Below are 12012 nucleotides of genomic sequence, written 5' to 3'. Positions count from 1 at the left end.
GTATGTGTAGGGTGTGTGATTGTGTGTATGTGCATGCTTGTGTGTATGTGTAGTGTCTATGTTTATGAGTAGGGTGTGCTTCACCAAATCCATCAGCCAAGTCTGCAAGGAAGCTGTCATTTTAATGGGCCAATCATCTGCGCTGGGGTTATTTCTCACCCTGCAGCCGCATTTATACAAGTGGTATATAAAAATGCAGCAACAGGATGGGGGATGCCATGGACACAGTCAACTGTCTCATTAAAAATGACCGCTTCCTAGTAGGTTTGGCCAAGGGTTCAGAAGAGCATCAAAAACGTGCCTAAGCTCATCTCTACGGTAGGCACAAGAGCACTAACAATTTTGACAGAGGTTCTAATCCATACAAAATAAAAAATTATTGGTTTTAGATACACTAATAAAACTATGATCTTTTACTATTGTTTGTTTGTCCATCTGCTGAAAAAAGCCACGGAGGTCCCCATCACTTACCTTGAGTCCTTTGGCTCTGTTAATGGCTCTGAGTGGTCGCAAAACTCTGAGGACCCTCAAAATCTTCACCACGTTGATGGCGCTAGACCTGGGCAGGAGAAGGAAGAGTGAGCGACTGAGCAGAGCATTAGAGCAGCTGTTACCTCCAGGTGGATACTCACTGTATGCCAAAGGAGATGAGCGAAACGCTGACCACCAGCAGGTCCAAGATGTTGAAGTAATTCCTGCAGAAGGAGCCCTTGTGCAAGAATGCACCGTAAGCTGTCATCTGAAACAGGAGGCACTGGTGAGACACAGTATGCCATTGTGATGTCACATCACAAGAGACACAGCACGGAGGGAACATGCAGAAGAGAACATACAAATATGCCTTCCTGATAAGGTCTCCTACATGGTTTAGGGATACTAGAATACTCAGTCTCTTCAAGTGCACTTTCTAGTGTCTGCATGTTGTTAAATGACTACTGAACTAAACCAATTACAGGATAGGTCACCTAGCCATTGAATTCAATGTAAGAAACCAGCATGGGTCTAAGCTGGTGTGCACTGAGGTGACAGGAGTAATAAAGCACAGCCACTGTGCCGTATTACTAAGTTGGAAGCAGAGCATATGTATTGAGCATATATGGCTTCCTCTATGTACATAACTATACTTTTAGACTTTTTAAATTTGATGAAATAGAGAAGAATTAGAACTTCTGTAAAGATTAATATTGCCATCCATGTTTCTGTTTTTGACAGTTATCTTTCATGTCATGCCTTGAATGGAACTGTTTTGGGAAACCGTTAAATCAATAGTTTTAGTTCTGCTTTGAAATAAAGTGCCATTATTGCTGTCTGTGTCACTGTTAAAGAGTTTCTGCTCACTTACTGTCCTGGTGACACCCTGAATACTAAGACATAGGATGTAACTAAGACAGGAACTCTGCAGACAGCAATAAATACCCGACAAAGGATCTAACCCTCCTCTGCTCTAGCATTGGTAAGATTATCTTCGCTATAATATGCACATCACATCACAAATATGTCAAATAAATAAAAAGTCAGTAGGCACCATGACTGATCATGGTGAGTTGATTTACTCCATGGCTATTTCTTTGCTCTCTCATGCCACAGGTACCACAAAGCCAGTTTAGAGAGTGTCGCATCTGATAATTCAGGGTCTAATACCCTGGTTCCCAACCTATGGCCAGGGGTGGCATGTGGCCCTTTGACACTTATTGTGCTGCCCATGGGTGTTTTTTGGTATTTACTCAAACCGTCTCTTTTTGCTTTTTTTGCAGTCTCTGTCTGCTTTCTATAGCATTAAATTCCTTGAATATTATGCGCACCTTTTTAGTTATATCAGGGACTGCACTTGAAGTCATCTATACCAAGTATGTTGAGTAAGCTGACCACCACTGGTCTAATATATGAACATCTCTTTTTTGGGGGGATACCTGAGCACAGCCTACATTGTAGCATTCTCTCTAATGCCCTTGCCAGCTTCCCAGTTGAACTCTAAGAGCTACAGTTCAGCACTATGAAAGTGCATTTGGCTGTTTTGCTGAGTAAAGCTCGATGATCCCAGGGCTAGGAAGGCTTCGTACAGTGCATTTAAAGCCACAAACAAAATATAATATATTGCAGCTTACTAATCCTTAGACGTGATGGCTGCATTAATTTTTTATTTTTTCCAGGCTTTTTTTCCCCTTTATTTTCACCTGGTGGTCCTTCCAGTAACAAGCTTGTCTTAGGGTAACACACTCGCTCACAGTACTGTATCAATGTGGGAGCAGCAGTGTCCCTAGGACAGGACTTTAGAACACCCCCCCTCCCCGCATCTTCATAACATAGTGGGGAGGTGTTCTCTGCAGTCCACAGAGAAAGTTGGAAACAATGAAACTGAGAAGAATGCAGCAGAGGAAGAAAACACAAGAAGGTATCAGCTCACAAAAATTTCTGGAAGGATCAAGAGGTTTTTTGCACTCGAACACATATAACAAAATTCATGAATCGGCATATTTAACAGACCAAAAGGATGCAAATGTGAGAGCTTCATTATATACCCTCCCTCCCCCAAACAACCTAAAAAGTAAATTTGGGGATTCAACTAACAGCAATCTCTACTTTCCTCTTTCTTTTTTTTTGTTGCTATTTTTTTAAATTCATGCAGCTTTTTTAATAGTGTTATAATACTATTTGCCAATTTAGCACATTATATTTGTGACTATGATGCTTTAAAGAAAATCTGTGCTGAGAGTAATGAGAAGGCTACTGACTTCCCCTTCTGAGAATGCTAGTTGCCTGGCTGTCATATTAATTCTCTGGTTTCAGTACTTTTGGAGTCTTAACTCTGAACAGGAATGCAGGTGTTGTGGCTTCTATAGCTGCAAGCTTGCTCTCCAGAACAATTTCTCAGCCACAGCCAGGCAATTAGCATTCCAGAAGGTGACTGGTGACGGCGGCTGCCATAATTTTTCTCAGTGCAGGTCTCCAGTGAACTGGCTGATGTAATTTTTACCTTCAGGATGATTTCTAAAGTGAAAATGCTAGTGAACACATAGTCGGCATTCCCTAGGATCTGAAAGAAAGAGCAGAAGGTGGTTAGTGGATATGCAGACAAGTAAAGGAGCGAGATGTGTGTTAGCGTCGGAGAGAACAGATGACAAGGATGGAGAGGCAGTCCCCAGCTGGGTTACCTTCAGGGCTATCTCTATGGTGAAAATTGTGGTAAAAACTATGTCAAAATAATAGGGCACCTGCAAAAACACAAAAAGGGTGAGTTGGAGGAACTTAAACACTCACTGCATTAAAGAGAAACTCCAGGCAAAATGTTAGACCCTGTAAAATCTTAATTTTTTTTTGCACTTCTGTTCACCTACTACACTCAAGAGTCTGGGTTACCCATGTATTCAATCCTGTGAGACTGCACTCAACTCTCTATGGTGTCTGGGTCCAGCCTTTAGGGGAATATTCATTAGTGTATGTAAGCTCTAAATCCATCATTCAGTATGTTTGGCATCACACCTCACTGGATACAGTTTATTCAAGGGTCACCACACGTTACAATCTGACCATAAAATGTTTGAACAATCAACTTTATATTTACTAAACCTATGTAATATGAGAACCTACATAATCTATCCAATCACTTGGTATCCAATCAGACAGGTCCTTTAACTAAATAGCAGCTTAAATATCTAAATAAGATTGTACAAACTGCTTGTAACAAGTGTTGTGAGCTTAACATGAAATCTGTAGTAAAACCTTTTTTGATAGAGTAGGGAAGAGTTACCCCCCTTTAATTCCTGTCCCAGGATATAACAGGAAATTAGAGGAAATCTTCCAAAATGAAGCTTCACAATGGGGACACACAGAAATAAAAACTTGACAGAAGGTCTAAACCTTCTACACTATATCCAAAGCTAAAAAAATGGTTTGCCTAGAGATATACTTCAAGAAAATCATTTTATGTGAATCTGCTGCAAAGTTTTTTCCTTGGGGATCCTGTTAGCAACAGCACTTCCTATTGCAGGGTGACAACCTTAAGCCTGCCTTGTGTGCCCCTTCCGTTGGCTATTTGGCTACCTATTTGATAGACGAATTATCTCCAGTGAACAAAACTGTTAAAAAAATTCCCAAGACATGATTTTCTTAAGAAAACTTCATGCTGTGACATGTCAGACATGCTAAACTAGATTTGAAGGTTAGATGCATTTTAAAGGTTTAATTGAGAATATAAAATTGGCTGAATGATACATTTAGCCAATGTTACTTTAACCTCAATTTTCTCTGAAAATTAGCAAAGTCCATGTGTTGGCTGTATGTCCATATGGTGCAATTTGGTGAGCACACAAGCAAATACAGAAGGCAGATGTGTGTTGAAAAATGCACCAAATCTTCTAAATGATAGGAGAAACAAAGACCCCTAACTGTTTAATAAAAGTTCCCAGTGCTTCAAACATGACACTGTCAAAACTACTGTATATCAATCATACTGAGAACGAAGATCTAAATCTGTTCCCCTCCCTCCTTCTTTGTGTGTTCTCTCTCATTTGAAAAACCAGAGCAAGGACTCTTTATGGTATCTAAATCTGGAGTTCAAAGAGGACCAGTCAGTAATGCAGAACACGGCAAAGTTTAGCTGTTTTTTTGATACCCCATCACCACCACCACCACGCACCTGTGTGACAGGTTAGCGACTACCTGATATATACAATATACAGTTGTGTTCAAAATAATAGCAGTGTGTTGAAAAAAGTGAATAAAGCTCAAAATCCTTCTAATAGCTTTTATTTCCATACACACAAATGCATTGGGAACACTACACATTCTATTCCAAATCAAAACATGAAGAAAAATATATCAAATTTGTGTTGTTCCTCTAAAAAAATTGAAGAAAAGTGAATATTAGACTGTTCAAAAAAATAGCAGTGTTTGTATTCTTCTTTACAAATTCATACATTCACTATATAAACTGAAAAATGTTTGAAGATTTTGCTTTCCTTTGAATCACTTAATTAATATTTAGTTGTATAAGCACTGTTTCTGAGAACTGCTGTACATCTGTGTTGCATGGAGTCAACCAACTTCTGGCACCTGTGAACAGGTATTCCAGCCCAGGATGATTGGACTACATTCCACAGTTCTTCTCTATTTCTTGGTTTTGCCTCAGAAACTGCATTTTTGATGTCACCCCACAAGTTTTCTATTGGATTGAGATCCGGGGATTGGGCTGGCCACTCCATAACGTCCATCTTGTTGGTCTGGAACCAAGATGTTGCACGTTTACTGGTGTGTTTGGGGTCGTTGTTTTGTTGGAATACCCATTTCAAGGGCATTTCCTCTTCAGCATAAGGCAGCATGACCTCATCAAGTATTCTGATGTATTCAAACTGATCCATGATCCCTGGTATGTGATAAATAGGCCCAACACCGTAGTATGAGAAACATCCCCATATCATGATGCTTGCACAATCATGCTTCACTGTCTTCACAGTGTACTGTGGCTTGAATTCAGTGTTTGGGGGTCATCTGACAAACTGTCTCCGACCACTAGACCCAAAAAGAACAAATGGAGAAACAGAAAAAGGGCACACCGGCCTAGTGCATTATCGTTTAAAATATTTATTGAAGAAACAAAGTAAGTATCATACTCACAATAGACATAAAAACACAGGCATGTCAAACTGAACAAGATGTATGATCCTCTGGCTCTGAGGAAGAGGTTGTGTCCTCGAAACGCGTTAACAGTTAGTCATCTAGGGTTCCATCTTATGGACTCATATGTTGTTTGGAGCATACATCTTGTTCAGTTTGACATGCCTGTGTTTTTATGTCTATTGTGAGTATGATACTTACTTTGTTTCTTCAATAAATATTTTAAACGATAATGCACTAGGTCGGTGCGCCCTTTTTCTGTTTCTCCATTTGCATCCAGTGTATTTGGACCATCCCGATCTGTTGAGGGCAGCAAGCAGTGCATATTCCAGAAATTTCCAGAACATCCCTATTGGGTCTACTGAGTCTTTTCTTAGCGCAGGAGAAAAGTGTTTGTTGTGTTGGATTTACCCAAAAAGAACAGTCTTACTTTCATCAGTCCACAAAATGTTGCGCCATTTCTCTTTAGGCCAGTCAATGTGCTCTTTGGCAAATTGTAACCTCTTCAGCACGTCTTTTTTTCAACAGTGGGACTTTGCGGGGGCTTCTTGCAGATAGCTTGGCTTCACATAGGCGTCTTCTAATTGTAACAGTACTCACAGGTAACTTTAGACCTTCTTTGATCTTCCTGTAGCTGATTGTTGGTTGAGTCCTTGCCATTTTGGCTATTCTTCTATCCATTTGATTGGTAGTTTTTTGCTTTCTTCCACGTCTTTCAGGTTTTGGTTGCCATTTTAAAGCATTTAGCTGAGCAGCCTATCATTTTCTGCACTTCTTTATATGTTTTCCCCTCTCCGAACAACTTTTGAATCAAGGTACGCTGTTCTTCTGAACAATGTCTGGAACGACCCATTTTTCTCAGAAATTCAGAGAGAAATGCACTGTAACCAGCATGTACAACATTTGCTGCCTTCCTTCCTTAAATAAGGGCAATAATTGCCACCTGTTTTTCAAAGAATGAATGACCTCACTAATAGAACTCCACACTGCTATTATTTTGAACATGCCCCTTTCAATTAGTGATTCAATTACACAGAATCAGCAGCATGCATGTCATGACTGTTGGGTCTGTTGGATTTCTATTAGTCTACTACACCTGCTAGTAAGTTATTTGCCATATAGAAATATCATGTCTACCAAAAACAGTGATTGATCAGGTTAGTGATGCCTGACTGCTATTATTTTGAACACAACAGTATATATATATATATATATATATATATATATATATACACACATATACACAGTGTCTTGAAAAAGTATTCATACCCCTTGAAATTTTCTACATTGTCATGTTACAAGCAAAAACAAAAATGTATTTTATTGGGATTTTATGTGATAGACCAACATAACGTGGCACATAATTACGAATTGGAAGGAAATTGATAAATGGTTTTCAAATTTTTTATAAATAAATATCTGAAAAGTGTGGCGTGCATTTGTATTCAGCCTCCTTTACTCTGATACCTCTAACTAAAATCTAGTGGAACCAATTGTTTTCAGAAGTCACCTAATTAGTAAATAGAGTCCACCTGTGCGTAATTTACCGTATTTTTCGGACTATAAGGCGCACATAAAATCCCTATATTTGTACAAAAATCGGCAATGCGCCTTATATTCCGATGCGCCTTATGTATGAACAGTGTATGTTCACACTGTGCTGAACAATCTGTCAAAATGTTTTATTATGACTTTGGTAAGCGACGAAGCCACTCCCCTTGCTTATTCGAGCTTATCCTGGCGACGATAAACCAATCAGAGCCAAGCAATCAACAACAAATCAAAGCTTTTTCACTTACCGAAAACTACATTTTTCTGATATGTACTGTGCTTCCAAATTAAGGACCCCAAAATGGCACCTGTTAAGAGACATGCTTACGACGCGGATTTCAAACTCAAGGCCATCAGCCAAGCAGTACAACATGGGAATAGAGCAGCAGCGAAAAAATTCAACATTAATGAATCAATGGTACGGAAGTGGAGGAAACAAGAAGATGACCTGCGTCAAGTAAAGAAGACGAAGAAGAGTTTCCGAGGGAACAAGGCAAGATGGCCACAATTAGAGGACAAAATTGAGCAGTGGATTATTGAACAGAGAACAGCAGGTAGAAGCGTCTCTACAGTCTCCATTCGACTTAAGGCAACAGCGATGGCACGAGATATGAAGATCAACGAATTTCAAGGAGGTCCTTCTTGGTGCTTCCGTTTTATGAAAAGGCGTCATCTCTCCATCCGCACAAGAACTACCACTTCGCAGCAACTGCCAAAGGATTATGAAGAAAGGATGGCCATCTTCTGCACTTACTGCAAGGACAAGATCATCGAAAAGAAGATCCAGTCAGACCACATCACAAACATGGACGAGATCCCTCTCACCTTTGACATCCCCGCGAACCGTACTGTAGAAAAAACAGGGACGTCTACTGTATCTATACGCACCACAGGGAATGAGAAATCATCCTTCACTGTAGTTCTCGGTTGCCAGGCTAATGGCCAGAAACTACCACCCATGGTCATTTTTAAGAGGAAGACTTTGCCAAAGGAAACATTTCCTCTTGGGATCATCGTCAAGGTCAATCCAAAAGGCTGGATGGACGAGGAGAAAATGAGTGAGTGGCTGAGAGAAGTTTACGTCAGGAGACCAGATGGCTTCTTCCACAAGTCTCCGGCCTTATTGATCTACGACTCTATGTGCGCTCATCTCACTGACACTGTCAAAAGCCAAGTGAAGAAAACCAATTCGGAGCTTGCCATCATTCCTGGAGGATTGACCAAAGAACTCCAACCACTAGATATTGGTGTCAACAGGGCGTTCAAGGCTAAATTGCGAGCCGCATGGGAGCAATGGATGACAGAAGGTGAGCACACATTTACCAACACAGGCAGGCAACGCCGGGCTAGTTATGCCACTATCTGCCAATGGATCGTCGATGCCTGGGCTAAGGTATCGGTTTCAACTGTCGTCCGAGCTTTCACGAAGGCCGGAATCATCAATGAACAGCCAAGCAACAGCAATGAGACTGAATCGGATGATGACGAGAGGGATCCGGGCTTGCTTGATGCCGCTATCGCCCAACTGTTAAATTCCGACACCGAAGACGAGGAATTTGATGGATTCATAGAATATGAATGATTGAAAAAGTGAGCATACTCTTGTGTAATATCTGACCTATCCGGCTATTTTGTTTCGCTTTAATATTGTGTAATATTGTGGTCTGACTGGATCTATTGTGTAATATTGACAATTATTGTTAATGATTTGAATAAAGTCTGACTTATCCGACTACCGGTATTTTGTTTCGCTTTATGCGCCTTATAATCCGGTGCGTCTTATATATGAAAATAGATCCGTTCACTAATACTGCGTCTTATAATCCGGTGCGCCTTATAGTCCGAAAAATACGGTAATCTCAGAATAAATAGCTGTTTTGTGAAGCCCTCAGAGGTTTGTTAGAGAACCTTAGTGAACAAACAGCATTGTGAAGGCCAAGGAAAATGCCAGACAGGTCAAGGATAATGTTGTGGAGAAGTTTAAAGCAGGGTTAGGTTATAAATATCCCAAGCTTTTAACATCTCACGGAGCATTGTTCAGTCCATCATCCGAAAATGGAAAGAGTATGGTTCAACTGTAAACCTAGCAAGACATGGCTGTCCACCTAAACTGACAGACCAGGCAAAGAGAGCATTAATCAGAGAAGCAGCCAAGAGGACCATGGTAACTCTGGAGGAGCTGCAGAGATCCACAGCTCAGGTGGGAGAATCTGTCCACAGGACAACTATTAGTCGTGCACTCCACAAATCTGGCCTTTATGGAAGAGTGGCAAGAAGAAAGCCATGTGGGGGACACAGCAAACATGTGGAGGAAGGTGGTCTGGTCAGATGAGACCAAAATTGAACTTTTTGGCCTAAAAGCAAAACGCTATGTGTGGTGGAAAACTAACACTGCACATCACCCTGAACACACCATCCCCACCATGAAACATGGTGGTGGAAGCATCATGTGGGGATGCTTTTCTTTAGCAGGGATAGGGAAGCTGGTCATAGTTGATGGGAAGATGGATGGAGCGAAATACAGGGAAAACTTGAAGAAAACCAGTCTGCAAAAGACTTGAGACTGGAGCAAATGCCCAGCATTGTCCAGCAGGACAATAACCCTAAAAATACAGCCAGAACTACAATGGAATGGTTTAGATCAAAGCATTTTCATTTGTTAGAATGGCCTAGTCAAAGCCCAGATCTAAATCCAATTGAGAATCTGTGACAAGACTTGAAAATTGCTGTTCACAGATACTCTCCATCCAATCTGACAGAGCTTGAGCTATTTTGCAAAAAAGAATGTGCAAAATTTTTACTCTCCAAATGTGCAAAGCTGGTAGAGACATACCCAAAAAGACTTGCAGCTGTTATTTTAGTGAAAGGTGGTTCTACAAAGTATTGACTCGAAGGGGGCTGAATACAAATGAACACCACACTTTTCAGATATTTATTTGTAAAAAATGTGAAATCCATTTTTTATTTTCCTTCCACTTCACAATTATGTGCCACTTTGTGTTGGTCTATCACATAAAATCCCAACAAATATATAAAATACATTTACATTTTTGGTAGTAACATGACAAAATGTGGAAAATTTCAAGGGGTATGAATACTTTTTCAAGGTATATATATATATATATATATATATATATATATATATATAGTCTACAATTACCATCCATTTTGCGCTTCAAATTATTCTTTAAAGTAGGTATTCTACTCTCAAAAGACACCAGGGACATTGAGATAGAAAGTTATTGACAAAAAAAATATATAATTCTTTTTAGTTCAATAATTTAGCTAACGAAAGAAATAAACAAAATAATTCCAAGCGAAAATAGTTAACAAAAAGTGCAGTACCTACTGTTGACCTGTAGGTGTCGCTGTCATAAAACCAAAATTTATGCTACCAAAACACATAACTAAAGAAAAGATGAACTTTAAAAGGTTATTAATGATGAATGAAATGACAGCACCACCATTGCCGGAATATATCAGTTATAACAATTACTGAATTCACTTTCATGGTTCAAAAAATGCAGCGTTCCTCAGTTCAAGGATGATGAAGGCCATTTACAAATCAGGAAAGTTCTTGTTTTTTTTTCATACATAGGACTGATACAGTTTTACCTAGTCTTTTATAAACCCCAATCCTTACTCTAGCAATGTATTCATCTACTTTTCTCTTCAGAAGGGCGGTGCCATACTTGTTCAGGCATCATCCAGGGTCACCATCTATCTACTGGACTGGGATACTCAGCGGTGAACAATCCTGTAAATGCCTGTGCAGTTCTTGGCTGTGTTTACAAATGTCTGAAGCAGGTCAGCCCTTGCTGCACTCTCTCTTTTTGTGTCTTCCTACAAAAGTCTAAGGTTGCAGTCTAATCGCCGTGGAAGATAAGACTAAGAAAATGATTCCTCCTGCCTGTAGCACACAGATGGCATCATCTCAGCCAAGGCAAAGTTACTGAGAGGAGTTTAAGGATGACTTAATCTCATATTACCCCAACTTCCTGTCTTTTAATCAGCACAACAGGAAGTGAGGGTAAGTGTCTCTAAAGGAACATTACATAGCAGTTAAAGCATATGTAACCCCCTTCCTAAGTAAAACAACCCATACAGTTTAAAACTGAAATAAAGGTAAAACATTTGTGTATACATATAAAAACATTAGAAATACAAGTGATCACATAGCTGTAACAGTTCTCGGCTGCATAGAGAGGTGAGGGTGGAGTAACGGCAGTACACTGGCCTTCTCAGTGAATGGCTGTGTGTGTTTTTTTTTTTTGGGGGGGGGGGCTCAGCGCAAGTCTGATCAATGGAGGAGAGCATAGCTAGAGAACTGACCACACTGTGCTCTTATGCCCAGTGTGGTCAGTTTTTGATAGGGAAGCACAGTGACTGGCAGGAACACCAGGGATGTCACACAAAGAAAGTAATACAAATAGAACAGGATACTTTTTCATACAAGTACATGGTACAACAGTCACATATCAGGAATACGAAATGTTGGCTTTACATATTATTTAAACAGGGTTCTAACCCTTCCATACTCCATCCAAAACTAAGAAAAACAGTTTTGGCTGGACATGTACTTGAAGTCCTATTAAAATGAAACTTTACCCACAACAACTTGATAAAAAATAATGTTCTTTAGCAAGGAACATACACTCCAGATTACTATTTATGCTACCAACGTAAAAGTGTGTGTGTTGTAAATTGCCTCCAGCATTGTTCCTGTTTCTTTGTGGTGGAGGATGCCATTTTGTTGAAGCCCAGAGCCACTGAGCAGTAGTAAATTTTTGGGGCTACCAGCACATTGGCCTCTAGATTTTCAGCAGAACCAAAAAATACAGAGCAACT

General features: G+C 40.0%; 1 protein-coding gene across 6 annotated transcripts in view; it reads right to left on the bottom strand.

The window, feature by feature from the left end:
• CACNA1C (calcium voltage-gated channel subunit alpha1 C) overlaps positions 1 to 12012 on the bottom strand; it is a 481720-nt gene that overhangs the window by 120362 nt on the left and 349346 nt on the right. For all 6 annotated transcript variants that reach the window (XM_089671829.1, XM_089671831.1, XM_089671828.1 and 3 more), the window contains exons 21-23: positions 2975 to 3034; positions 633 to 739; positions 472 to 559 (exon numbers count right to left, since the gene is read on the bottom strand). In XM_089671829.1, coding sequence (XP_089527955.1) covers positions 472 to 559; positions 633 to 739; positions 2975 to 3034 — 255 coding nt within the window. The remainder of the gene's footprint in view (positions 1 to 471; positions 560 to 632; positions 740 to 2974; positions 3035 to 12012) is intronic.

Source organism: Staurois parvus, unplaced genomic scaffold (genome assembly GCF_062004578.1).
Source record: "Staurois parvus isolate SC_StPar_1 unplaced genomic scaffold, SC_StPar_1.0 ptg000114l, whole genome shotgun sequence".
Taxonomy (NCBI): domain Eukaryota; kingdom Metazoa; phylum Chordata; class Amphibia; order Anura; family Ranidae; genus Staurois; species Staurois parvus.
The sequence above is the reverse complement of the archived record's forward strand: the minus strand, read 5'-3'. Positions and strand labels throughout refer to the sequence as shown.